Source organism: Natator depressus, chromosome 3 (genome assembly GCF_965152275.1).
Source record: "Natator depressus isolate rNatDep1 chromosome 3, rNatDep2.hap1, whole genome shotgun sequence".
Classification (NCBI taxonomy): Eukaryota; Metazoa; Chordata; order Testudines; family Cheloniidae; genus Natator; species Natator depressus.
Window position 1 is genome coordinate 159,659,273 of NC_134236.1, and position 26,320 is coordinate 159,685,592.

General features: G+C 41.1%; 1 protein-coding gene across 1 annotated transcript in view; it reads right to left on the minus strand.

The window, feature by feature from the left end:
* Window positions 1-26,320, minus strand: part of DNAH14 (dynein axonemal heavy chain 14) — a 467,695-nt gene that overhangs the window by 83,039 nt on the left and 358,336 nt on the right. Inside the window, 11 exon segments of the mRNA XM_074947623.1 lie at window positions 5,149-5,270; window positions 6,772-7,002; window positions 7,277-7,492; window positions 8,077-8,217; window positions 9,081-9,176; window positions 15,991-16,122; window positions 18,623-18,782; window positions 19,491-19,585; window positions 20,082-20,207; window positions 20,548-20,656; window positions 23,801-23,982. Coding sequence (XP_074803724.1) covers window positions 5,149-5,270; window positions 6,772-7,002; window positions 7,277-7,492; window positions 8,077-8,217; window positions 9,081-9,176; window positions 15,991-16,122; window positions 18,623-18,782; window positions 19,491-19,585; window positions 20,082-20,207; window positions 20,548-20,656; window positions 23,801-23,982 — 1,610 coding nt within the window.

Genomic DNA, 26,320 nt, shown 5'->3' on the forward strand with positions numbered 1-26,320 from the left:
CCTGGAACATATAGCCCTCTGCCAACATTTCCATTTCCCCCTCCCCTTCCCATTAAGCCATTAATTAGCACGGCAGAAGCCATTAACATGTAAGAAGTTGCTCCTTGCTGACTCCTGCCCTGTGCTGCTGACTAAAAATATCACAGGCAGCACTTTACTGGAGGGTCCCACACTACCTTGCTTATGTAGCCACAGATGCACACTCAACTAGCACCTCACTTCCATTGCCCACCTGCAAATGGGACTCCTGCACCTACTTCAGTCAGGCTTCCCCAGCCATGCCTCAGGTCCACCCAGTCTGCCCCTTCTCCAAACTGAGCCCATCTCCCATACACTTTCACCAGCTCCACTCACACATATCAGTGATGTGTAACTTAACTATTCATTTTCTGGATTTCAGATGTTTAAATCTGTTACCTTCAGTTCCTCCTCCCCCCCGACCTCCCATGGAGGAGCAGGTCAAGAAGCTCAAACAGACCAAGGGGAGCAGTGTTCCCCAGATCACACAGCAGGTAGGAAGAGGGGCTCAGACCCCTGCACAGGGGCAGGGCTCCTCCAGATCCCAGCACTCATACGGAAGGAGAGAATTCAGGGCAGAAAGTCTCCCCCAACCTCATTCTCCAATTCTCTTTTTCCCCTCCCATTCCCTCTAATCCTTACCCTCTCTCCCTTACCTAAGCCCCCCAGCTTCTCTTCCCTCTCCTACAACCCATTCCTATTTATCCTCCTCTCCAGGATACTTGCATCCTTCATGGCACAACCAAACAGCCCCTCCCAATTACCACCTATCTTGCCCCTTAACCACACCTACAGTCCCAGTTCGCATTCATACGTGTAATTTATTTTCTTTTCAAAAATAGTTCCTGTGCCTTCTGAATATTCTGTATTCAGATTGTACTTCTCAAAAAACAAATAAAAAACACACTTTAACTGAGGCAGATTTTTCTCAAATGTTTACTGTTCATTCTCAGATTTCTACTCATGGTAGATTTCAAACTTCAAAGTTACTAGAATGTGAACTTAGTGAAATGCTATTTTTTCCCTGGGGGCTGTATCTTGCTGAAATGACCTACTTTTGCATAGCTAACCCTACCCCCTAAACTGACATGAAGAGTAGCAAATTTCAAGAAAAACTGTGTAAACATGCGGTTTTAGAGCATTTAGAAGAGTTGTCCTTTACACAGGAAGGGCTTCCCAACCTTAGCTGAAGAAGAGCTAGCACTTCATTATAATATTGTATGAAATTACAGGGAGAATGGAACAGAGGGGCTCTACACATCCATCAGCATTACAGCAGGCTCAGAGGGATGTTAAGTGAGATTCTCAGTTGAAAGAATTACCAATGCAGATAAATACAGCCTAAAACAATAGCTCTGAGAAGTATGACCCCCCCCTCAATGTCAGAGTGTGTTCCCTTCCTGCCCCCCCAGTGCTGGAGAGTTTCTGATATGTGTCAAGCAAACTGTTCTCAGTTCCTCACCCCAGTGTCAGCACTGTATTTTGGGGGGCATGCTCTGAGCATCATGTCTGTTTTAAGCTCCCCATTCACAGAGGCAAGGCTTTCTCAGGTTCTGGTTCATATGTGGGGGTTAGGGAGAGGGGCTCAGATCCCCTTAGAAGGACAAGGTATCCCAGATCACCTGATGGGAATAGGAAATTGGGCTCAAGCACCTCCAGAACAACTAGCCCCCTCCAGAACCTGGTTCATGAGGGGGACATGGAAGGGAGGTCAAACCCCACACATGGGCAGGGAACCCAAGATCCCAGCTCACATGGTGGGTAGGGAAAGCAGCTCAGAACATCTCACTCTCCAAATAGGCAAGCCTCCTCCAGAAGCTGGCTCACACGTGGAGGGGCAGAGAAAGGGTCATACCCCTGTAGATGGATTGGGGGGGTTTCAGATTGTGGCACACATATGGGAGAGAATCTGGGGCTGACAGGTGCCCCTGCCCCATCCTCCTTCCCAGTGTCCCACCCCTCCTCCAATCCCAGGGGCACTGTCATAAATATGAAGGGAAGGATAACCACCTTTCTGTATACAGAACTGTAAAATCCCTCCTGGCCAGAGGCAAAACCCTTTCACCTGTAAAGGGTTAACAAGCTAGGATAAACTCCCTGGCACCTGACCAGAATGACCAAAGAGGAGACAAGATACTTTCAAAGCTGGCGGAGGGAACAAAGGGTCAGTCTGTCTGTCTGTGGGATGCTTTTGCCGGGAACAGATCAGGAATGCTCTTCATAACTCCTCAGAACTTCTGTTAAGTGAAAAGAAAAGGAGTACTTGTGGTGCCACAAGTACTCCTTTTCTTTTTGCGAATACAGACTAACACGGCTGCCACTCTGAAATCTGTTAAGTGAGTAAGTAATCTAGCTAGAAATGTGCTAGATTTCCTTTTGTTAAATGGCTGGTAAAATAGGTTGTGCTGAATGGAATTTATATTCCTGTTTTTATGTCTTTTTGTAACTTAAGGTTTTGCCTAGAGGGATTCTCTGTGTTTTGAATCTGATTACCCTGTAAGGTATTCACCATCCCGATTTTACAGAGGTGATTCTTTTACTTTTTCTTTAATTGAAATTCTTCTTTTAAGATCCTGATTGCTTTTTCACTGTTCTTAAGATCCAAGGGTTTGGGTCTGTGTTCACCTATGTAAATTGGGGAGGATTTTTATCAACCTTCCCCAGGAAAGGGGGTGTAGGGCTTGGGGGGATATTTTGGGGGGAAGATGTCTCAAGTGGGCTCTTTCCCTGTTCTTTGTTTAACACGCTTGGTGGTGGCAGCATAGGGTTCAAGGACAAGGCAAAGTTTGTACCCTGAGGAAGTTTTTAACCTAACCTGGTAAGAATAAGCTTAGGGGGTCTTTCATGCAGGTCCCCACATCTGTACCCTAGAATTCAGAGTGGGGAAAGAACCTTGACAGGCATCATTTCAGATTTTGGTGGTGGGAGGGGGGGAGGGAGCAACTTTAACCATGATACTAAGTTAAAGGCTAAATCACCATCCCTTTCTTATCTTAATCACCCTGTCTCTGTAAACAAAATACTGACTCCCTGCCCCAGGGGCACCTCTCCTTTTCAGAACTTACATTTCACACTAATGCTGTTCTGTAGTTAAGAGCTCCACCAGGGAGCTTGCACACCTCCTGTATGAAACTGGAGGGGGGGAGCTCCCGCCCTCCCCTGCCCCCCCTAATTGGCATCCTTGCCCAATCCTCATCACCAGATCGCCAACCTCCCCTCCCCCATTATTACCTACACCTTCACCTCTAATCACCCTCCCCTCCCAACAAGCATTTGCTTGTGCAGTTTATTTTCTTTTCCAAAAACAGTTTTATCACCTCTGAATATTCTCCTGTATTCACTTTACAAATCTGGGCCAGATTTAAACTCTCAGGATATGTCTATACTGCAATTAAAAACTTATGGCTGGACCGTGCCAGCTGACTTGGACTTGCAGAGCTCAGGCTAAGGGGCTGTTTATCTGTGGTGTAGAGGTGGACCACACCTCATAGGGTCCCAAAGCCTGAGCTCCAGCCCAAGGCCAACCATCTACAGTGCAATTAAACAGCCCCTTAGTCCGAGCTCTGCAACCCACGTGCCTGTGTCAGCTGGAACAGGCCAGCCACAGGTATTTAATTGCAGTGAAGATATACCCTCAGTGCCTGGGGCAGTGCTCAGATTCAGTAACATATCTCAGAGCCACACAGGTCCTGTGACACAGAAGTAATTTTCCAGATACTGTAGTTAGCCTCTCTCTCGTCACATGTGCAGTGTGAGCCATTAGGAGTGTAAATACGTTCATGAGCCTTAGAACTGCTTGGCACGTGCCTAACTGGAGAAGCAAACTCTATTTCAAATAATATTTTCCCCAAAAGGCTGGTGGGTGCCATGCACTCTGTTGAGATAATCCTTGAGCGTAACACTAGTATGATGATCTGAGCCCTGGTTTGATCTCTACCTGTGGAAAAAAGTGTCAGAATGTGTTTTCGGGGGCTGTATCTTGGGAACAACTTGGTCAAATGGCCCCAATTTTGGATCACTAACAGAACTCTGTGCCCCATGAGGAACACAAAATTTCATGGCAATCCTAGTAATCATGTGGATTTTAGAACTCTTAGAGCAGAGGTGGGCAAACTATAGCCCGTGGGCCACATCCGGCCCATGGGACCATCCTGCCTGGCCCTTGAGCTCCCTGCCAGGGAGGCTAGCCCCTGACCCCTCCCCCGCCGTCCTCCCTCCCCTATGCCACCGCGCTATGCCACCGCGCAGGCAGCACTCTGCGCAGCGGGGCTGCATGCTCCTGCAGGGCAGAGCGGCAGCGTGTCTGGCTCCGGCCAGGTGGCGCGGCTTCAGACATGCTGCAGGGGGTGGTTGGATAGATGTGGGTCGGGAAGTGGGAGGGGGCGGATAGGGAGCGGGGGCCAGGCTGTTTGGGGAGGCACAGCCTTCCCTATCCGGCCCTCCATATAGTTTTGCAACCCCAATGTGGCCCTCAGGCCAAAAAGTTTGCCCACCCCTGACTTAAGAGTCAAGCTTTCAACAGAAAGCTGGTCTTAAGTTTAACACTCTGATAAATCAGGGCCTAGGTGTCTCAGATTAGGCACCCAAAATTAGTGGATACTTTTGACCTTAATGTCTCTGTGCCTCAATACCCCTTCTGTAAAATGGGGACAGTACAATTCATTTTCATGGAGGTGTTGTGAAAATGAATTATTTAATGTTTGTGACGCCATCGCATACCGTAATGATAAGCACCACAGAAAAGACCATGAAGAAACTAATAATTTTGTCTTCAGAGCGGAGTTTATACTGTGCAGTAAATAAGGCATGTGGCACACATTCAACAACAAAGAGAAAACAAAATATTGAATAGCTACTCATTAAATGAGCACTATCCATGCTCTTACTGAACGAAGCAGGGGTCCTGAGGAAAAAATAATATGTGATCATATAAATCAATACAGTATCATAATGGATACGCACAAGGGAGTTGAATTAAGATTGCACAGGCAACCTTAATTCTTGCATTTTCTAACTTTACTTTTCTACCTTAATAATGTTCTTAAAATACGTTTTGAGAGTGTAATTTAATATATAGAACAATCTAATACAATAGTAGTTAGAACAATTGTCACTGATGAGGACAGTTACCTAAAGTTGTGGTTGTATTCAATTTCAGCATCTCCAATCCTGATGAAGTCTTTACCTCCTCTACTGTAGACTTCCTTTCTTAAGATTGGCTTTAAATTTGAATCCAAAGTTTCAGCAAGATCCTAAAACCCATAAATATATTGTCTACATTGCAATCATTATGGTTAATTAATAAGCTTAAATAATTATTTAGCTTTGTGAGCTCAAAATCAGATATACACCTTGGGTTTTATCATTACATTTAATTTCTGGAAGGATATTCATATCCTCTGTGCCCAGCCTGGAACTCCCCTTAAAGAGGGACCCAGGAACTGTGGGTACTAGAGACGCCCTGTCAGTGAGACTCCATTGGAATCATGCTGTCTAGAAATGCAAACGTGGGGATGGCAAGGACACAGAGCTAACGCAGAGGCATAAGTCCTCAGTGCAGATGGCTCTGGCATTCTGATCCCATAGCAGTCCATGTAGCTGACTGAGATTTTCTTGTATGTATGTGGTTTTATGGAGAAACTGTCAGTGCTTATGGCCTGTTCTCCGCACCAGTTTTAACACAGTGCAACTCCATTGACATCACTGGAGTTACTACTAATTTACATCAGTGTCAGTGAGGAGAATCAGGTTCCTAGAGCTTTAGACAGATGTTTATTATTAAATTTAAATAAATAAAACTACAAAGTAGTTCCATCACTTCCATTGCTCTCCTACTCTTACACCTTTGACAAGGGAAATTAACATTCAAATGCACTCTATTCTTCTTATATGTATAGTTTTCTGATGGGAATTTTTTTCCTTGTTATTTACTCAGAACCCCCCTGTGGTGGGATGGTTACCCTGCTGCGGCCCTGATGGGCTTAAAATAGCCCTGGGAGAGGGCTGTGCCAGGGGAAAAGCTGGGCTGATTGGGAAAGCAGCCACAGCTGTAGCCAGTGCCATGAGGGCCCAGCTGGCCCTTATAAGAGGGCTGTTGGCCAGAAGAGGATAGATACTCTCTCTAGCTTCCTAAAGGGAGAAGGAGCTGGCTGCCTAGGAAGCTAAGAAGGGTACCTAGGGTGGAGCAGTGCTGGGGCAGGGCAGAGGGAGCTGGGGCGCTCCAGCTGAGCAAGGCTGCAGGCCTAGTTAAGGACACACAAAAAGTACTAGCAGGGTACCTGAAGTGGAGCAGTGCTGGGCAAGGACAGAGGGAGCTGGGGAGCTCCAGCCTAGCAAAGCCCCAGGATGCAGGCCTAGTGAAAGGCCTATAAAAGGGTACTGGGGTTGCAGAGGGGCAGCCCAGAGACAGGCAGCAGGTTCAAACCTCCCTTGCCAATGATGAGTGGCTTTTACAGACTGCAGTCTGCCCCAGTGAGAGGGGGCTAGATGGTGACTGGCAGTAGCCACTGAGGCAAGGAGGGGGATGGGGTTCCCCTGGGTGGGGAGACTCAGATTGTGGGTTACTGCTGGGGTGGAACCCTGATGAGGAGGGCACTGGGGTCTGGGAGGGACTCAGGGGCCAGCGGCAGGCAAGACACCAGCCCGCAGAGGGCGCTCCTGGCTGGAAGAGCTAATTCCCAGGACAACCAACAGGAGGTGCTGCGTGGGTGAGTCATTGCCCCGCGACACCCCCCCAAAATTAAACCACACTACCTGTAGCAGAATGGAGCCTCCAATTCGCATGGCATTTTCCAAAGTTCTTAAGTAATTGGAATCAGAAGCATGAATTTGTCGTAGCTTGTCACCTTCCATTTGACAAATCCATTTGTAAGCCTGTTTCTGTGGATCAATTAGTAAAGGCCATCGTTGTCCAGTCTTAACAAGGATAGCATTCTCAATGGAGTACTGGTCGAGAGGCAAACCTTCATTTTGCCATTTACTGACCTAGAAAAGTTTCAATTTTCAATATTTTTACATTTTTGATAATCTTTGTTATTGCATGGATACAAAGCTTACAATTAACTATATATAAAGACAAACAATGTGATGCAACAAAACACAACAATCTATACTGTAAATAATCTCAGTAAAATACTTGGACCTCTGAATTTTACTCTTAGTAAATCAGGTTTGGAATCAAGTGTTCTGAAAGGGGGAAGTCCTGATTTTGATGTAAAAAAAATCAGCTGTGCCCCTCACCATCTGCTCATGTTATTACCTCATATTTTTCTGTCATAGCTGTTATTAGGGAATAATTTGGAGACACAGGAATGATGTTCTCATTACACAATCTCAGACATTCGTTTATTAGCTGCTGACGATATCCTGCTGATAACACGCCGCTGTAGATAATGCATGCTGCTGAAACAAGGGCATCACCCATAATACCTTGCAGCCTTTCGTCCAGGTTATTAACTGATTCTTTCCATCGCTCCTAACATATCCAAATGAAAGATCATTTACAATAAAAATGTAACTGTTTTTAAATGTATCAAAGTTTACTGTTATGTGGAATAGGAATTGGGAGTGTAATTGAAGTGACAGTTGCAACTCTGGACCAAGGAAAAGAATCATTACTGCAGCATCTCAATACCAACTAGTCATGATAGGGAAGACTTTCTCCTGCCCTGCAGAACAAGTCAAAATAGGGGAGGCCTCTTTCTGCCTTGCAGTACAAGGGATTGGAAATACTGTTGTACCTGCTAGAGGGAGGAAACTAAGGTGCAGCTGTTGAAAAGTGGGAAGGTTGTCTTTTATTGGGCAAGAATAATCCTCAGAAAAGCACTTCTCCTCTTCTTCTGCCCAGGGCCGGGATCTAGTTATTAAACTTGACAGGCCAGCACAAAAGGCCACAACAGCATGGTAAGCCATACGGTAATGTGGGAGAGGGGAAGCACTATGCGAAAAAAGGAGGCAGCTTCCCACCCCTAAAAAATGTAAATGAAGTAAAAATGATGCTTTTATGCTTGAATGCTCTGAGGCCAAAAAGTGGACAATACAAAAAACGAAAGGCAATACCATCTCATCCGCCAGAGCTGTGCTTAATATCGATACTCGCTGTAGACGCTGAGTTGCCAGTTCCTTTCGAGTTGCTAGCATTTCTCTCTGGGCTATGCTCTCTTGATAGCTTGCCTCTAAATTCTGTTCATGTTCTTCAATCTAATAATCGATTGGCAGATAATAGATCAAGGTTTTTATTTTTTATTTTGACTGAGGGGCGCCTGCCTGCCTGCCTGCCGTTTATCAGACTTAAGAGACCTACTTCATTGCTTCTATTACTACATGTGCTACCGATGTAACAGGCTTGAGCTTATTTAAGAAAGTAAGAGCTTACATTGCAGTGACTGACAGTTGTTTCACATTGCATTGCTCTAAAACTTAGTCTTCTCATTATTCACTGTCTGACAATATGATGTCAATCCACGAATGGCAAATGATCACAGCAATTTTGAGGCTAAGTCACCTCTAGTCTTTACCCTCTCTGAAGTATAGACACAACACAAATTTCTATTCATTTTCAAGTGGGCCTTTCCTACGTTTTGGAGCAACATTTTCCCTTGGTACTGAAATTGTTCTTTTGAGGTTATTTATTACTATTGATTACTTTTCTCTTGTTTAACACTTCCTGCATTAGTAAGTCTTTCTCTCACTGTAAAGGTCAGTGTCCCAAATTTGAACTGTAGTTGGTTGAGAGAAATGAAGCAAACCAGGAGGCACTGGAAGCTATTTCTCTGAAGAAATCACTATTTTTTAGGCTTTGCTGAAGTTTGATTAAAGGCCTGATCTTGCAGTCCTAGTGCAGGTAAAGCTCACATTGAAGTAAATGAGACATCACACAGGAGTCCCACAGTCTTAGGACTGTAGGATTGGGCCCCAACTCTCTAGTAAAGAAGTGTGTCTCCCTTCTGAAGCTTTTAAAATAAAAATAACTGGTACAAGTTTTAGTAGGGTCTAAGAAAAATATGAATATTTTCATGCTTCAATAACTAAGCAATAACATATAATAATGAGAAATGTCTCACCAAGGCCAAACTTCTTTGTTTTTCATCCAGTTTTTGATGGGCAAGTCTTAGTACTTCCTGAGCTTCAGTAACCCGGATTTGTTTTGGCTTCACCAACTAGATAAAAAGATGTATCACAGGCTACACTTCACTTTGAATGAAGAAAATGTATACAGTGTGTTAAATACCACCTACATTTTTTTGAATTTATTCAGAAAGCTAAAAGACTTTTTCCAACACCCACCTTTCTCCTGCAGTCACCCCGGTAAAGATTTTCAAAACTGGGCGTGCAAAGTTAGGCTAACTGAAATACTAATGGTTATCAGTTGGTTGGTAATGGTATTGGTTGCTAATGTTTGTACTGATATGAAAGAACTATCTGCTGGTCATCTTATTTCCTAATGCAGACTTAGACAAATATAAACTACATTTTCCCATTTCTTCACTGTACCCTCTTTGTTTAGCTTGTAGACATAAGCAAATACCTACCTTGACATCATAAGGCCATGTTTATTAACCTAGGTGCATATTACTGAAGAGGTCTCCAAGAAAAATAAACGTCGGATCTTATAGTATAGTTATATAATGACATATTTAGCTCAAGTCATAGAAAATGTGGCAACCTGTACTTTCTAACATGACTGAAAAGTCAATATTAAAAGTGAATCAAAAGGATGTCCAAATCAGACAAGTGACTGCCCAAATCTTTCATTCTGTGCATAAATTATATTATATTCATTGCAACTCTGTGCTATTCCTCCATACGCTCTTTCATGGCTATATGCCTCCTTTTGATTTGTTTTATTACTGGCTGCATTTGATTGTTTTGTCTGCCTTTCTGGGGTTTTCATACATGCAGAACATTTGAGGAAAAGCTCTTGTATAGATTAATATTTTCTTTCAGTCTGTAAAATGTCAATTGTTTGTAATAAACACATTAGAAGTTATTGATCAACCAAAGTATCTGTTTGGCTTCTAATTCAGATAGTTCAAGGTAAGCATAACTGTTTCTCTAAAATGTTCACATATTTCTCCTACTATTTTAAGACATGTATAAAATAAAATCATAAACACAAATTTAAGTTCTATGATATACTTATTTTTTCAATATAAATGAAAATATTTACATATATAGAATACAAACTCCAAATACTCAAAACATGCATCAGGAAAACAAAAATCAGGCAATTGTATTAAAAATTCTGAAATTTTTAAAATAGATTTGGAGTTCTTTATTTGCTTTCTCTGTTATGAGTCTTTAGGGTTTATATTTTCAAACTTTTCTCTGCAACCATGAGGGCTAGAGTCTTATGCTTTAAAAATTAAAATTGAGATTCTCAGGTAATTAAATGACTCCTGGAATTGGCACCTCAAGGAAAAACTCCAAAATATTGGGGGACTCAGTATAAAATCATAAGAGTTGGCAACTAAGTCATCATGGTAGAAATGGGTCATAGGAGAGAGAATTAGGATAGGGCCTTAAAGATAAGACAAGAATTGAGCCTGATGTGGATTAGAAGGGGGAGTACAATGGATGGATGAATAAATGTGGGGGTAACATATCAAGAGGCCAGAAAGAGGAACTGACCTTTTAGTAAAATAAGGATTTCAGTTTTGGCCATGTTAAGGTTGAGCTAATGGTAAGAGATCCAGGAGGAGATGTCAGACTTGCAGAGACATGGGTCTAGATGGAGGGAGGCTGCGAAGAATGTACAAGCAGATTTCAGAGTCATCAGCAAACAGATGGTAGATTAAGATGTAAGAGGACGAGATCAGCCAAGGAGAGAATTCAGAGGAAAGACCCCTGTGGGATGTGCATATGGAGTGTAAAAGGGGATGAGGTTGGCCCATTGAAAGAGATGCTGAAGGAATAGTATGAGTGGCATATGGAGAGATGACTATCAGAAAAACCAAGGGAGGGAAGAATGTCTAGCAGGAGGGGAGTGATTATCGTGCCAAGATTAGGAGGATGGAGTATTGTTTCCAAGACTTGGGCAGGAACAGGTCACTAGAAACCTTAAGAGTAGTAGTTTCAATAGCGTGAAGAGGTCAGAAGCTACAACAGAGGAGATCCAAGATGGAACTGGAGAAAGGTAACTTAAAACAGCAGTTGTGTATTGTGAGCTTGATGAGTTTACAGCTGAAAAGAGTTGAAAATTGGAAAGGGAGGAGACGGCTGACCATTTATGAGAAATCAGCGATATTGATGGATTGAAGTTTGGAAGAAGTCTACGTGGCAAGACTGGAGAGCAAGGGGTTGAGTGATAAATTATGAGGTCAAAGAATGGGAACTTAATGGTGGAGAGATCAAAGACAGCAGTTTTTTGTGAAGACAAACTTGAGTGACCTTTTTGGTGTGTGAGGAAACGTCAAATGATGTCGTCTTGCACAGTAATCCATGGTCATGTGACTGTAACTTGAAGTATTTTATTCATTGGTTCTCCCAGACCAAAGTTAACTTATCTTCTTTTGAAGATCTAAGGTGTAATTCTCTGGCAGAAAATAAAGACAAAGCACTCCATACACTTAGAGAAGAGGATTTCAAATGAAAAGCCAAATTCTGAATTGTGAGCAATGTCAGAAGACAATGCAGTTATCCCCTTCGCCACAGTGAGGATCTGAAAGCAAAGAGCTCTAAGTGTTCCTGTCAGTGGCTGTCTCCTCAGGTACTTCTACCTGTCCTGTTCTACTCCTAACTCTTCTGCTTAGCTCCTACCCTTGCTCCCTGATTTTATGTGAATCCTAGAGTCTTGTCCAACTTTCATTCCTGGTAACTGCTGCTCCCACTCCACTCCTTTTTCTTCCAATTACCCTAATCTAACCTGCCCATACACTTCTCTTACTTCCCCATCTGACCATTCTCCTGACCCCCAGGATATACCTATCAAATAACTTCCTTCCCACACCATCGCCTCACCTCCCATCTAACTCTCCATGACCATTCTACCTAAACCTCCCTATATCCTGGCTCTATTCCCTCATTCCTATTCACTCTATTTAAATCTCCATTTGGGTCCGGATGCTCCACTTCACCTCCTGCTCCATCTGTTTCCCTGCCTCTAGCTACATACCAATACGTGGTGAGATTCCCTCTTCTGAGCATCAATTTGTTAAATAAAGGGTGGTTTATTACATTATTAAAGAATGAAAAAGGAATAAAAAATTATCATTCTCCATGTACATATACTTAACATCTCCACAAATAGGGGCCTTGAGAGGAAGATTCCACAAACTTTCCCTCATGAAGATCTTCTCACATGGTTTCATTGGGAGGCAGGGTTTGAAACTCACTGCAGGCGTGGACTAGACAGTAGGCAGGCTTTGTGCCTCACCTCAGCTTCTTGAGAACATGCACCCAATGGAGCTGGAATGTCAGGGATTTCCCTGGTTGCAGATGCCCCGAGACCCTATTTAGAGACTATATTACTTTTCCTGTCAAATTAACAGAGGCCTGGTGTATGGACAATGCACATCATTTCCTAGAGCTGGGCCTGCTCAACTGCCTGTCCCCTCCACCCATGCAGATCTCTGGATGGACAGTCTTCCATGGAGTGCAATGGAAATGGGAAATGGAACTGCCTTCAGAATAGGGTTGGGGATCCTCACACAGTTCAAGGGATAAGACAGGACCCGACTGCTTGTATTACATCTTCTGTGTATGTATTTGAATATGTATGTATTACACAGACACTGAATATACACACAGAATTATTGTGCTGTGCTTATGTGATAACTGTTGAAATGTTTAATCCCAATAAATATATTGTACACACTCTTTTCACGCCATGTATCTGTTTCTATAATGGAAATATTGTTAGGCCTGTTGATTTAATCGCAGTTAACTCACGTGATTAACTAAAAAAAATTAATCGCGATTAATTGCACTGTTAAACAATAGAATAATGATTGAAATGTATTAAATATTTTGGATGATTTTCTACATTTTCAAATATATAGATTTAAATTACAACACAGAATACAAAGTGTACAGTGCTCACTTTGTATTATTATTACAAATATTTGCACTCTAAAAATGATAAGAAATAGTATTTTTCAATTCACCTCATACAAGTACCAAAATGCAATCTCTTTATCATGAAAGTGCAACTTAGAAATGTAGATTTTTTTTGTGATATAACTGCACTCAAAAACAAAACAATATAAAACGTTAGAGTCTACAAGTCCGCTCAGTCGTACTTCTTGTGCAGCCAATCGCTAACAGAAACAAATCTGTTTATATTTATGGGAGATAATGCTTCCCACGTCTTATTTACAATGTCACCTGAAATAGAGAACAGACATTTGCATGGCAGATTTGTAGCCGGCATTGCAAATTATTTTCATGCCAGATATGCTAAACATTCGTATGTCCCTTCATGCTTTGGCCACCATTCCAGAGGACATGCTTCCATGCTGATGATGCTTGTTAAAAAAATAATGCGCTAATTAAATTTGTAACTGAACTCTCTGGGGGGAGAATTGTATGTCTCTTGCTCTCTGCTTTACCCGCATTCTTCCATATATTTCATGTTACAGCAGTCTTGGATGACGACTCAGTATGTTGTTCGTTTTAAGAACACTTTCACTGCAGATATGACAAAACGCAAAGAAGGTACCAATGTGAGATTCCTAAAGATAGCTACAGCAGTCGACCCAGGATTTAAGAATCTGAAGTGCCTTCCAAAATCTGAGAAGGACAGGGTGTGGAGCATACTTTCAGAAGGCTTAAAAGAGCAACACTCTCTGATGTGGAAACTACAGAACCCAAACAACCAAAAAAGAAAATGAACCTTCTGCTGGTGACATCTGACTCAAATGATGAAAATGAACATGCATTTGGATCATTATTGAGCAGAACCCATCATTAGCATGGACGTATGTCTTCTGGAATGGTAGCTGAAGCATGAAGGGACATATGAATCTTTAGCGCATCTGGCACGTAAATATCTTGTGACGCCGGCTACAACAGTGCTACGCTAACGCCTGTTCTCACTTTCAGATGATACTGTAAACAAGAAACAGGCAGCATTATCTTCTGCAAATGTAAACAAACTTGTTTTGAGCAAGTGGCTAAACAAGAAGTAGGACTGAGTGGACTTGTAGGTTCTAAAGTTTTACATTGTTTTATTTTTAATACAATTATTTTTGTACATAACTCTACATTTATAAGTTCAACTTTCATGACAAATTTCAGAGTAGCAGCTGTGTTAATCTGTATCCGCAAAAAGAAAAGGAGTACTTGTGGCACCTTAGAGACTAACAAATTTATTTGAGCTTTCTTTTCATGACAAAGAGATTGCACTACAGTACTTGAGTTAAGTGAATTGAAAACTACTACTTTTATATTTACAGTGCAAATATTTATAATAAATATAAAGTGAACTTTGTACACTTTGTATTCTGTGTTGTAATTGAAATCAATATACTTGAAAATGTGGAAAACATCCAAAATATTTATATAAATGGTATTCTATTGTTTAACAGCACGATTAATTGCAATTAATTTTTTAATCACTTGACAGACCTAAATATTATCGATTGTTATCATATATATTGAGTTTAGTCAAACTAAATATGCTGTAACAAATTAAACTACCCTAGTCTACTGTTTATACCATGTGAATTTTATTCAAGAACATAACTATACTGGGCAAAACACTCTTACAGCTAAATTCAAGGCTCAGACTGTACACAACACACACCCAAAAATGGCCTGACGGGAATCATAAGGTGTAATTTTTGTGTCCCACTCCCAAAATTTTGCAGAGTTCACACCACACAGGTCCTCTGCAGCTGGAGCTATGGAGACCAATATTCTAGGGTGGGACCAGGAGTCAGGACCCTATATTTTGAAAGATGCACTCTTTTACTTGGCTTATTTATTTAGATTTAAGTAACAATAAAAATCACCTCTGAAGTTGCAACGTATGTCTGAGATTGCTAGTAGATTGCTTTTTTTTTTACAGAAGCAGCGTATGAGCAATCTGCATGGGGAAGTGCATGGGTCTATAGCTGGTCTGAAAACAAGTCCATTGTCTGATATAAAAGTACTTGGGACCTGAATCTTGCCCCTCTTATTTAACCAGTGTTAAATTCCTATTTCTACTTTACCTAGAACTTGCTTAAAATTGAATTTCTATAAAATATTTTTAAAATATGTTTTTGTATTTAAAAGTGAATTTACTGGTTGTGAAAAGTGTCTGGTAGGACCTAGGGAAGGAAAGAAAGGCTAAACCTCTCTTTATCCACATCACAGGAACAATATGAGCGCCTCCAAATATGTCTCAATCCTGATTCAGAGAGAGAACCTCAAAAAGACAGAAGACTGGTTTTCTGGGCTATTAAATCTTAGATCTCCCAACAAGACAAGAATGAAAAGATCCGGGGAAGGACACCAGGGATGATCATAGATGTAGCAAGATTTATATATGATGAGAGAGAGTAAAGAACAAATTGGTACTCAAAATTTATTTGGCTTTTTAATCATGCCCAGTTTCTATCAGCTTGCATAACATGGAAATGAGATTGAGTCAGCACAGATTTTAATATTTCTGTTTGTTATTCCATGTACTCTAAGGCATCTAGTTGAGTTCTTGGAATATAAGTAGCATGGGTTTTGCAAACTAACTTTCACCATTTCTATTTTGAGATTATTGCTTTTAGATGGATTGCACAGATATTACTAACAGAACTTGGCCCATGAGCTTTATTATGGGTAAGTATTTGCCTAAGAGGCTGAATCAATATTCCAGTAGAAGAACTGTTTTGCATGAAGGTTCCTACTAATTTAAATAGCTAATTTTAGTTATTGTTGAATGCATTTGTATATGAAAGGTCATATTCTAAGAACAAAAGATCTACCAAATATATTCTTATAGGAACTTGTATTAAGAGTTTTTGGAAATAATGATAATTTTATTAAATAAGATACCTTTTGTATTTCATGGTAGTGATCTAAAGCTAAAATCCAGTGACACATGGAGCAACAGGCAATAGACACTAGTCCCACTTTTGATGGTCTAAAGTCAGGTGAACTTACGTATCTTTTCAATTGCAGAAACACCTAAAAACCCAAACAGGTTAAATATTAGAACAATGATTTGAAGAGTTATTACAGTGTTCTTTGTTGCTTAAGGAGAAGACAACGGAAAATATTTTTTAGTTATGTGAAGAGGAGAAAAACCCACTATAAATACTTTGGGCAGGATCATTTTCATTGATGTAAATCCATAGTAATTTTACTGTCTTCAGTTAGATTTACACAGAATTATATCATAGAATAGTATCATAGAAATATAGAGCTCGAAGGGACCTTAAGTCATCTACTCCATTCCACTGTGCCAAAGCAGGACCCTGCAGTCCTAGACATCACTGACAGGTATCTGTCTAACCAGTTCTTAAAAACATCCAGTGACAGGGATTCCACAACCTCCCTTGGTAGTCTATTCCACTACTTAACTATCCTTACAGTTAAAAAGTTTTTCCTTATATCTCCCTTGATGAAAATTAAGTCGATTACTTCTTATCCTATCTTCAGTGAACATGAGAACAACATCACAATTCTCTTTATAACAGCCCTTAGCATATTTGAAGACAGTTATCTGGTCCTTCCTCAGTCTTTTCTCAAGACAAAACATACCCAGTTTTTTTAACTTTTCCTCTCAGTTCAAGTTTTCTAAAACTTATTGTTTTTGTTGCTCTCTTCTGGACCCTCTCCAATTTGTCCACATATTTCTGAAAGTGCAGACACAATATTCTAGCTCAGTCCTCACCAGTGCCTGGTACAGAGCCTGTGAATTGTCAGGCTCTGGTTTGAGGCGGGCAGACCTGGTAGTTTGGAGAGGTGGTCAAGAACAGGTACAAGGATCGAAGACCGCCACAGAGTTGGGTCTGGGCTGAGTTGGGGAGAGGCTGTGGGTCAGAACTGAGATCAGAGTCCATAGATAAACCAAATCAGGATTATAGCTGGAGTCCCGATTCAGGCCAAAGATTGAAGCTGGGTGGGAGTCAATCTGAGGGTCTAGGGGATCAGGAGGTGGATGCAAGGCTGGAATGGGTCAGTAACAGGGCTTGAGCGCAATCGGACAGGGCACGGGCAAGGCTGAAGCAAGCTGGAACAAGGCTCAGGTAAGGCTGGGACAGGAACTGCACCAAGGGCAGGCTGGACGCAGAGGGAGTCTGTAACTTGTGAGACAGTGGGAGGGTTCCTGGCTGAGCAGTGCTGTAGCACAGACTAACCTGACATCTGATGCCATCAGTAAAATACCTTTGCCTTGCGGTTATTTGACAGAGGCCCTGCTCAGGGATAGGCTGCTAAAGCATGCCTGAGTGCTGAGGCACTGCAGGCTCTGTTGGAGGGTTGAATCTCGGCAGCTGAGTAAGCAGTGGTAGTCTGGTTGTGGGTTTGCCTCACACAAGGTGAAGGCACAGAACAGTTTTCACAAATGCAATGGTGCTTAGAAAACAAAATGGGGGTTATTATTTGATACAGATGTATACTGAGTTCAAAATACCAAACAGAATTCAGAAGTTGTATGTAGACAGGTTCCCCAAACCATTACAACACCCCTAAACCTTGATATTAAGAAGAAAATTCTGGTGATGGAAGTGAGATTTAAAAACTTATAAAAAATTTGCCAAATGGCAACTAATCCTATCTTTTCCTAAATTAACACTAATATGTACAAAAGAACTAGTATAATAAGCTAAAAAGAGATGTGTCATGGATACTAGGAAGCTCTGTCTTACAGCCACAGGCAGTGAGAAGGAAATGAGTTGCAGGTGGACCACCTCCACCTTTGATGCCCTCCATATGAGACCACAAGGACGCTCAGGGTGTAGTGCAGCCCCAAACAGATGCTGCTGGCCAAAAAAACACATGGGGAGCATGCACGCCAAAACTGAAATAAATATATATATATATATATATATATCTCGACAATTACTCAAAGAAGAAACTACTGGTTTAATTTTTTCTAAAAGCATTACTCTCATCCATTCTTTTCTACATATTGATAGAAAGGGGAAGATTCTGTGTTCCTCCAGTTCTGCATTAAGCACTAAACCAGTTGAGTTGAGGGGAAAGGAAGCTTTAAACCACTTCTGCACCTCCTCTGTTCTGTCCCCAGACCTCATGTCAACTCAGAGCAGCCCAAGAGCTAATCTAAATTGTGCCAGTTTGTAATAGCCCTCTATGGACAATTACACTGGCACGCAGCACAGTGTGCTCATGACTTCCTGTTTCCTCACCCTCCCATCCTGCCCCTGACATGGCCCATACTTCTGGAGCTGCCAGGGAGTCCAGCATAGGTATTATGTCAGGTCTATGCTGGGAAGAGAGAGCCTACCCATGACAGTAGGATTCTGCAGCGGTTGTTTCTGCCTCTGCCCACTTTGTAGCCCCTTCATCCTGCCACAATGGCATAAAGGGGCTGCAACACGGGACTGAATCTGGCCCAGAGTTGTTATACAAAATTCAGTCTTTATTAAGACAAAATCAACACCCTTTGAAGAATCCTAGAAGAAGTGAAGATAAATTATTGGGCACCATTCCATCACTTTACCTTTTCTGGTAGATTATCTTTATCCAGGGTAACCAATTTCTTGAGGAATCCTGCATCTGCAAGGAGGAGCTTTGCTGTTGCCCAACTAGGTTTCTTTTGCAGAAGAATACAAACTGCATTCATAACAGTTAGTACAAGAGGAGGAGGATGAGTATATACTCTGTAAAAAAACAACAACAAAAAAAAACAAAAAACCCAAATATTTGAGAAAATTAATAAACAGTTTCATACAAAATATTTTTACAAAGAAAGTATGGTGCTGTATATTTTCATTTAAATCATCCAGTATTGGCCCACCTCAAAGACAGGCTACTGGATTAGATGGTTCAATAGTCTGAGCTATTATGTTAATTTCTAAATTAACACTAATTTCTATGTGTTCTTACTAATTAGTATATAACTATACTACAAAATACTATATTGTTATATGAATAGAAGGGAGAAGAAAATAAAAACAAACCTATAATAATAGAGGAAAACTACTGAGATCTGATGACACCATCCTTCACCCCTTTTCTCCCGAGAAAGGTCTGTGTAGAAAATGAAAATTTCTGACAAGTCCCTTTTGACCCAATATAGGGGTGGTGGGTGGGTCTGTGTCTCTATTTAGAAAGAGAATAAACTAACCCATAGGAACTAATTTGACACATGAAAGCATAAAGAATTAAGAGTAAAAGAGTGAGTCAGCTTGAAATGTAGGCAAGATTACACTGTTTGCACTTTCAGAATCATTTTCTTTAGTTATGGATGGAAGGAACGCCAGTGGAAACCTTTGCTCTGTTGTGTAATTTGCCAGCATCATTATTGCAGAACTGAAGACTGCTATTAGTTGGAACAGTGACAAAGTTTTAAAACAAAACAGACCTACCTGAGTTCTGCAATGTGAGCTTTGTCCAATGCATCTAGGGCAGTGAGGGCCTTTTCCAAAGCTGGCAATACAGCATTTAGCTCTTCAGTTGCTTGCTACATTGTTAAAAAAAAAAAAAAGAAAAAAAAAAAAAAGCCAACCAAACAAAACCCCCCACAACCCCCAGAAAAAAGTCAGAGTTGGCATTTTCTTTTGGCAATATGTACTTGAACAAAAACAGTTTTCTGTATATTGTAACCAACAGTAGGAAAATGTATGTTTTGCGAGTAAGACACACATAAAGATGGTGTGAAGTACTAAGGTGCTATTCATGCACAGTTACTTTTCTAAGCAGAATCATGCTTGAAAGAACTAGAACAGAGATCTATCAGTTTTTCCTACTTCTAATTTTATAATATGGGGAAGATTCCTAAAAAAACAATATCTATGCTGGAGGCATATGAAAATTTCTGCACTTTTTGGAACTACTTATTTTTACCATAAATAGAACTGGATCTTTCAAGGTTGTTAATGCCCAGAGTGTTTTTAATGCTTTGAAAAACTAGGCCCACAGAAACCAAAATCTGTAAGAGACCACAAGAGACTTGGTACCTGAGCATATTCTTCCACAACTTTTGTTTCCTCAGCCATGATTTCTTCATCCTGTTTAACAAGAGTTCGAACCTGCTCCACTACTAGTGAGTCTCTCTGAAGTTTTTCCACGAGTTCTTCTATCTCCTAACAGGAAAAAAATTTTTTTCCTTTACAAAACATTTTGACTGCAGAATTTCAAATACACTTGGTGAGATGACTGAATAGTGAGAAGGCTGAAACATTTCAGAAATGCATTGTTTTTTCTTTTTCTCATGAGCCAATCAGGAAACTGACTTGTCTTTACTGTGTCTGAATCTCCTGTCAGCCATGAAAGTGTTGAAGGAGAAAGGGCATAATATAACTCACTGTTAAGAGTGATATAACAAGTTGCTTTTTGGGTCCTGAATTTTGTGGAGAGGAGGAGGTGGAATGGGAGGTCACAGAAGATTTTTAAAGCCTACTGCAGAAAGTAATTTGTAAATACCTTTGATTTTTGCTCTATTTGAGGGCCAAGGGCAAGCAACTCTTCTTGCATTTCTGTAACCAGTGATGTTGCTTCCAGGAGCTTGGTCAGACCATTGTAAAAACAAGCCCTAAAAATAAAAATTAAGTTGTGTTCTTTTATTTTATTTGTCATTAAAGATAACAGTCCAGTTTCATTCCATGGTCTCTGCTACCTTCTGCTCTGGGAAAATCTGACTGCAGGGATGGAGGGATAGCCTGTAACAGTGGAAATCTGCTACAACCTCCCCTCCAATGAAGGCCCACAAAAGGCCGACACAGCCTAAATATTTGCAGTATGAGCTGGAGAGATGGTCAGGGACGGGCATCCAGAGGTGAGCTGATTTACCACATCCATTGAGGAATCATACCTGGCAGGGTTATTATGCAATCCCAACTGTACAGACGGTGTTGCAGGATAGACACAGGATTGTGGGGGTAATTTTGTTGCCCCAGGGAGAGATTAGCTTGTCCAGGGAACTATAATTCAACTACTTCCACCTGCTTGGGTGCCTCTCGTTTAACAAATGCATTTTAGGTGGTTTTTAATATTTTGAAACAGCCTCTAGTATACGGACAGTGTGAAGATTAAGTAAAATATAAGTTATTATATATTGACTTTGGGATCTTTAGAAATAATTAGGGTTGTCAAGTGATTAAAAATAATCACGATTAATCTTGCGATTAATCACACTATTAAACAATAATAGATTACCATTTATTTAAATATTTTTGGATGTTTTCTACATTTTCAAATATATTGATTTCAATTACAACACAGAATACAAAGTGTACAGAGCTCACTTCATATTTATTTTTGATTACAAATATTTGCACTGTAAAAAACAAAAGAAATCATTTTTCAGTTCACCTCATACAAGTACTGTGGTGTAATCTCTTTATCATGAAAGTTGAACTTACAAATGTAGAATTATGTACAAAAAAACTGCATTCAAAAATAAAAACAATCTAAAATTTTAGAGCCTGCAAGTCCACTCAGTCCTACTTCTTGTTTAGCCAATTGCTCAGACAAACAAGTTTGTTTACATTTGCAGGAGATAATGTTGCCCGCGTCTTGTTTACAATATCACCTGAAAGCAAGAACAGGCGTTCTCATGGCACTGTTGTAGCCGGTGTCACAAGATATTTACATGCTAGATGTGCTAAAGATTCGTATGTCCCTTCATGCTTCAACCACCATTCCAGGGGATGTCTCCATACTGATGATGGGCTCTGATCGATAACAATCCAAAGCAGTGTGTACTGATGCATGTTCAATTTCATTGACTGAGAAACATGTCACCAGCAGAAGGCTGACTTTCTTTTTTGGTGGTTCTGGTTCTGTAGTTTCCGCTTTGCAGTGTTGCTCTATTAAGACATCTGAAAGCATGCTCCACTCCTCAACCCTCTCAGATTCTGGAAGGCACTTCAGATTCTTAAACCTTGGGTCGAGTGTTATAGCTATTGTGACAAAGCTCTGTCCTTGTCTCCGTGGGTCCCACACTTCCTGGTGGATTTCACTAGCCTCAGAGGCTCACTGTGACCCTCCACGTAGCCCTTCTCTCTCTAGAGGCCAGGGTCACAGTCTATTGAGCCATTTTCATCATAAGCCAGCAAGGGAGGTGAGGAGAAGCTACCCTCCCTCGCACAGTCTCTTTTGTTTCCCAGTCTCAGTGATTAATCAGGGAGGGGAGGGGGAAGCCCAGGCCCGCCCTCTACTCCAGGCTCCAGCCCAGGGACCCTAATAGTAGCAGCTATCGTAGCTGACTTTCTGGAAATAGGACGTGTGCAATTCCCTGGGGCACTTCCCCACAGCAACCCCTACTTCCTCAATATCTACTTCACCCTTACCTCAGGGCCTCTTTCCTTGTGCCTGATACGGTTTGTACTGCTCAGTTTCTCCAACAGCACGGCTTCCTCCTACGGCTCCTGATTTGTGCCCACCTGACTAACTGGGAGGCTTTTAACTAGTTTCAGCCAGCCCCTGATTGGCTTCAGGTGTCCCAATCAACCTAGCTGTCTTCCCTGCCTTCTGGAAAGATCTTAATTCGCCCCAAGTGTCTTAATTGACTTGCAGCTGCTGCCATTTGCTTATCCTGGTAACAGGGATTTGTTTAGCCTGGGGCTAATATATCTGTCTCCCACTACTTTACTATAGCCATCTGGCCTTGCCCTGTCACACTATCTTTAGAAACCTCACATTGGTACTTCTTTGTGTTTTGTCACATCTACAGTGGAAAGTGTTCTTAAAATGTACAACATGTGCTGGGTCATCATCCAAGACTGCTATAACATGAAATATATGGTAGAATGCGGGTAAAACAGAGCAGGGGACATACAACTCTCCCCCAAGGAGTTCAGTCAAAAATGTAATTAATGCATTTTTTTTTTAATGAGCATCATCAGCATGGAAGCATGTCCTCTGGAATGGTGGCCATAGTATGAAGGGGAATACAAATGTTTAGCATATGTCACGTAAATACCTTGCAATGCCAACTACAAAAGTGCCATGCAAATACCTGTTCTCGCTTTCTGGTGACATTGTAAATAAGAAGTGGGCAGTATTATCTCCTGCAAATGTAAACAAACTTGTTTGTCTGAGCGCTTGGCTGAACAAGAACACTGAAGCTTTACATTGTTTTGAGTGCAGTTATGTAACAAAAACAAATCTACCTTTGTAAGTTGCACTTTTATGACTAAGAGATTGCACTAAAGTACATGTATGAGGTGAATCGAAAAATACTATTTCTTTTGTTTATCATTTTACAGTGCAAATATTTGTAATAAAAATATACACTTTGATTTCAATTACAACACAGAATATAATATATATGAAAATGTAGAAAAACATCCAAAATATTTAATAAATTTCAATTGGTATTTTATTGTTTAACAGTGCGATTAAACTGCAATTAATTGCGATTAATTTTTTTGAGTTAATTGCATGAGTTAACTGCGATTAATCAACAGTCCTAGAAATAATATCAGGTAACTGCACATATAAAATTATGCATGCTAAATGGGTAATTGTGCACACAATCTCTCTTATGCATCTGTATTCTATTGCACAATATTAGTGCGTACATGCTCATAGATTTTACAAGGATATTTTAGGAGTCCAGTTTTGAAAATTTGACCCTTTGTTTGGTTTTGATATTTTGCTCCTTTGAAAGGGGATATTTTATGTGGCTGTACATTGTAGCAGAGCACAATGGGAAATGTTATTAATTTCTCACCTGTTAAACAGACTTTTCTTTTTTGTGCTCTGTAATATGCTTGAAAAGGTGTCTATGAATTGCAAATAACTATTAGGAGTGATGTAGTAGTGCCTTTTAGTTTCCTTCAAATATTTCTCAGTTGTTTTAGATGCACTTTTGTGGATTTCAACACATACCTGGGCAACCATGTTTGTTAAGTTCTGGAAGACAACATGATTTTAAATAAGTATGAAAAAGTAAAATCTTCATATTTTTGAAATATAGTATTCATTTTTGTTTAGATTTTGGTTCATATAACATTGTTAAATGCACAGGAAATAAATAGATGTTTATTAATTAACGCTTATTATATTATTAGTAATAATAAAATAAATTAATACAATGATTCATATACTGGCATGCAAAGTTAATAGAAAATTAAAGTTATGTACTTGTAACCAGAATTCTTCAAGATTGATGTTGCATATCCCCACTCAGGGGATGTCCTAGCTGATGCAACTTAGGCAATGAAACCTTGTTGTAGCAGTGACTCTTAGAGTAATCTTGTGTTCTTCCTACCCCTCTCCTCTGTTCCTGAATATTCTGAGGGTGAAGCTATAAAAGGGAGCATGACACCCTCTGCCACCTCAACTCCTTCCACCACTTCCCCGGAGCCAAGTTTTTATTAGGACTCCAAGGAAGATAGGAAGTTGTGCAGGGAATGTGACTATGCAGAGTCTATCTCAAAGAACTCGAGTTACAGGTTACTAAACTCCATTCCTTCTTGGAGTGTCCTCTGAATATTCCCACTCACAGGATAATTTGGCAAGCAGTACCCATGAATGGATGGTGGGACTTGGAGTTCTAACTGAATAGAGAATGAAGTAGTGCCCTACCAAACTGAGTGTCTGATCTACATAGTAGATCTAGGGAACAGTGTTTTGTAAATGTATGTATAGAGCTCCCTGTACCAGCCTTACAGATCTCAGCAGCTGGAACATGTCTAAGACATGCCATAGCAGTACCTATTGCTCTGGTCCTAACCCCAGTGATGGTCTGTCCAGCACTCTTCTGTACCTCTCATGGCTCATGTAAAATGGACAATGGTACGATCACAGGCTCTGATGATGACAGTGAAAAAGATGCCAGTGTTCGGAACGTGGGTGTTTCCAAGTGGTCTTACATTCATCACTTAGTCACATCTATCATGAACATACAGCTTGCACCACAACACCATAAACAACCAAAAGTAATGTGAAAGAGATTTAACACCAGGCACTTCAAAAATAAGTTAGTTGTGAGACTCTTCAGCAACACCTCATTGAGAGGCTCTCTGACTTACCTGACAACATCAATGACATCTAAACACACTGGGAGGAGTTCAAGACCATTATTCAAAGGCACGTGCTGAATCAATTGGATAGTCCACTCACTGCCATAAGGATTGTTTTGATGAGAACAATAAGGAAATAAGGGTTTCTTCAGGTATGTTGGCAACAAGAAGAAAGCCAAGGAAAGTGTGGGCCCCTTACTGAATGAGGGAGGCAACCTAGTGACAGAGGATGTGGAAAAAGCTAATGTACTCAATGCTTTTTTTGCCTCTGTCTTCACGAACAAGGTCAGCTCCCAGACTGCTGCGCTGGGCATCACAACATGGGGAGTAGATGGCCAGCCCTCAGTGGAGAAAGAGGTGGTTAGGGACTATTTAGAAAAGCTGGACGTGCAAAGTCCATGGGGCCGGACGAGTTGCATCCGAGAGTGCTAAAGGAATTGGCGGATGTGATTGCAGAGCCATTGGCCATTATCTTTGAAAACTCGTGGCGAACGGGGGAAGTCCCGGATGACTGGAAAAAGGCTAATGTAGTGCCAATCTTTAAAAAAGGGAAGAAGGAGGATCCTGGGAACTACAGGCCAGTCAGCCTCACCTCAGTCCCCGGAAAAATCATGGAGCAGGTCCTCAAGGAATCAATCCTGAAGCACTTACACGAGAGGAAAGTGATCAGGAACAGTCAGCATGGACTCACCAAGGGTAGGTCATGCCTGACTAATCTAATCGCCTTCTATGATGAGATTACTGATTCTGTGGATGAAGGGAAAGCAGTGGATGTATTGTTTCTTGACTTTAGCAAAGCTTTTGACACGGTCTCCCACAGTATTCTTGTCAGCAAGTTAAAGAAGTATGGGCTGGATGAATGCACTATAAGGTGGGTAGAAAGTTGGCTAGATTGTCGGGCTCAACGGGTAGTGATCAATGGCTCCATGTCTAGTTGGCAGCCGGTGTCAAGTGGAGTGCCCCAGGGGTCGGTCCTGGGGCCGGTTTTGTTCAATATCTTCATAAATGATCTAGAGGATGGTGTGGATTGCACTCTCTCAGCAAATTTGCGGATGATACTAAACTGGGAGGAGTGGTAGATATGCTGGAGGGCAGGGATAGGATACAGAGGGACCTAGACAAATTGGAGGATTGGGCCAAAAGAAACATGATGAGGTTCAATAAGGATAAGTGCAGGGTCCTGCACTTAGGACGGAAGAACCCAATGCACCGCTACAGACTAGGGA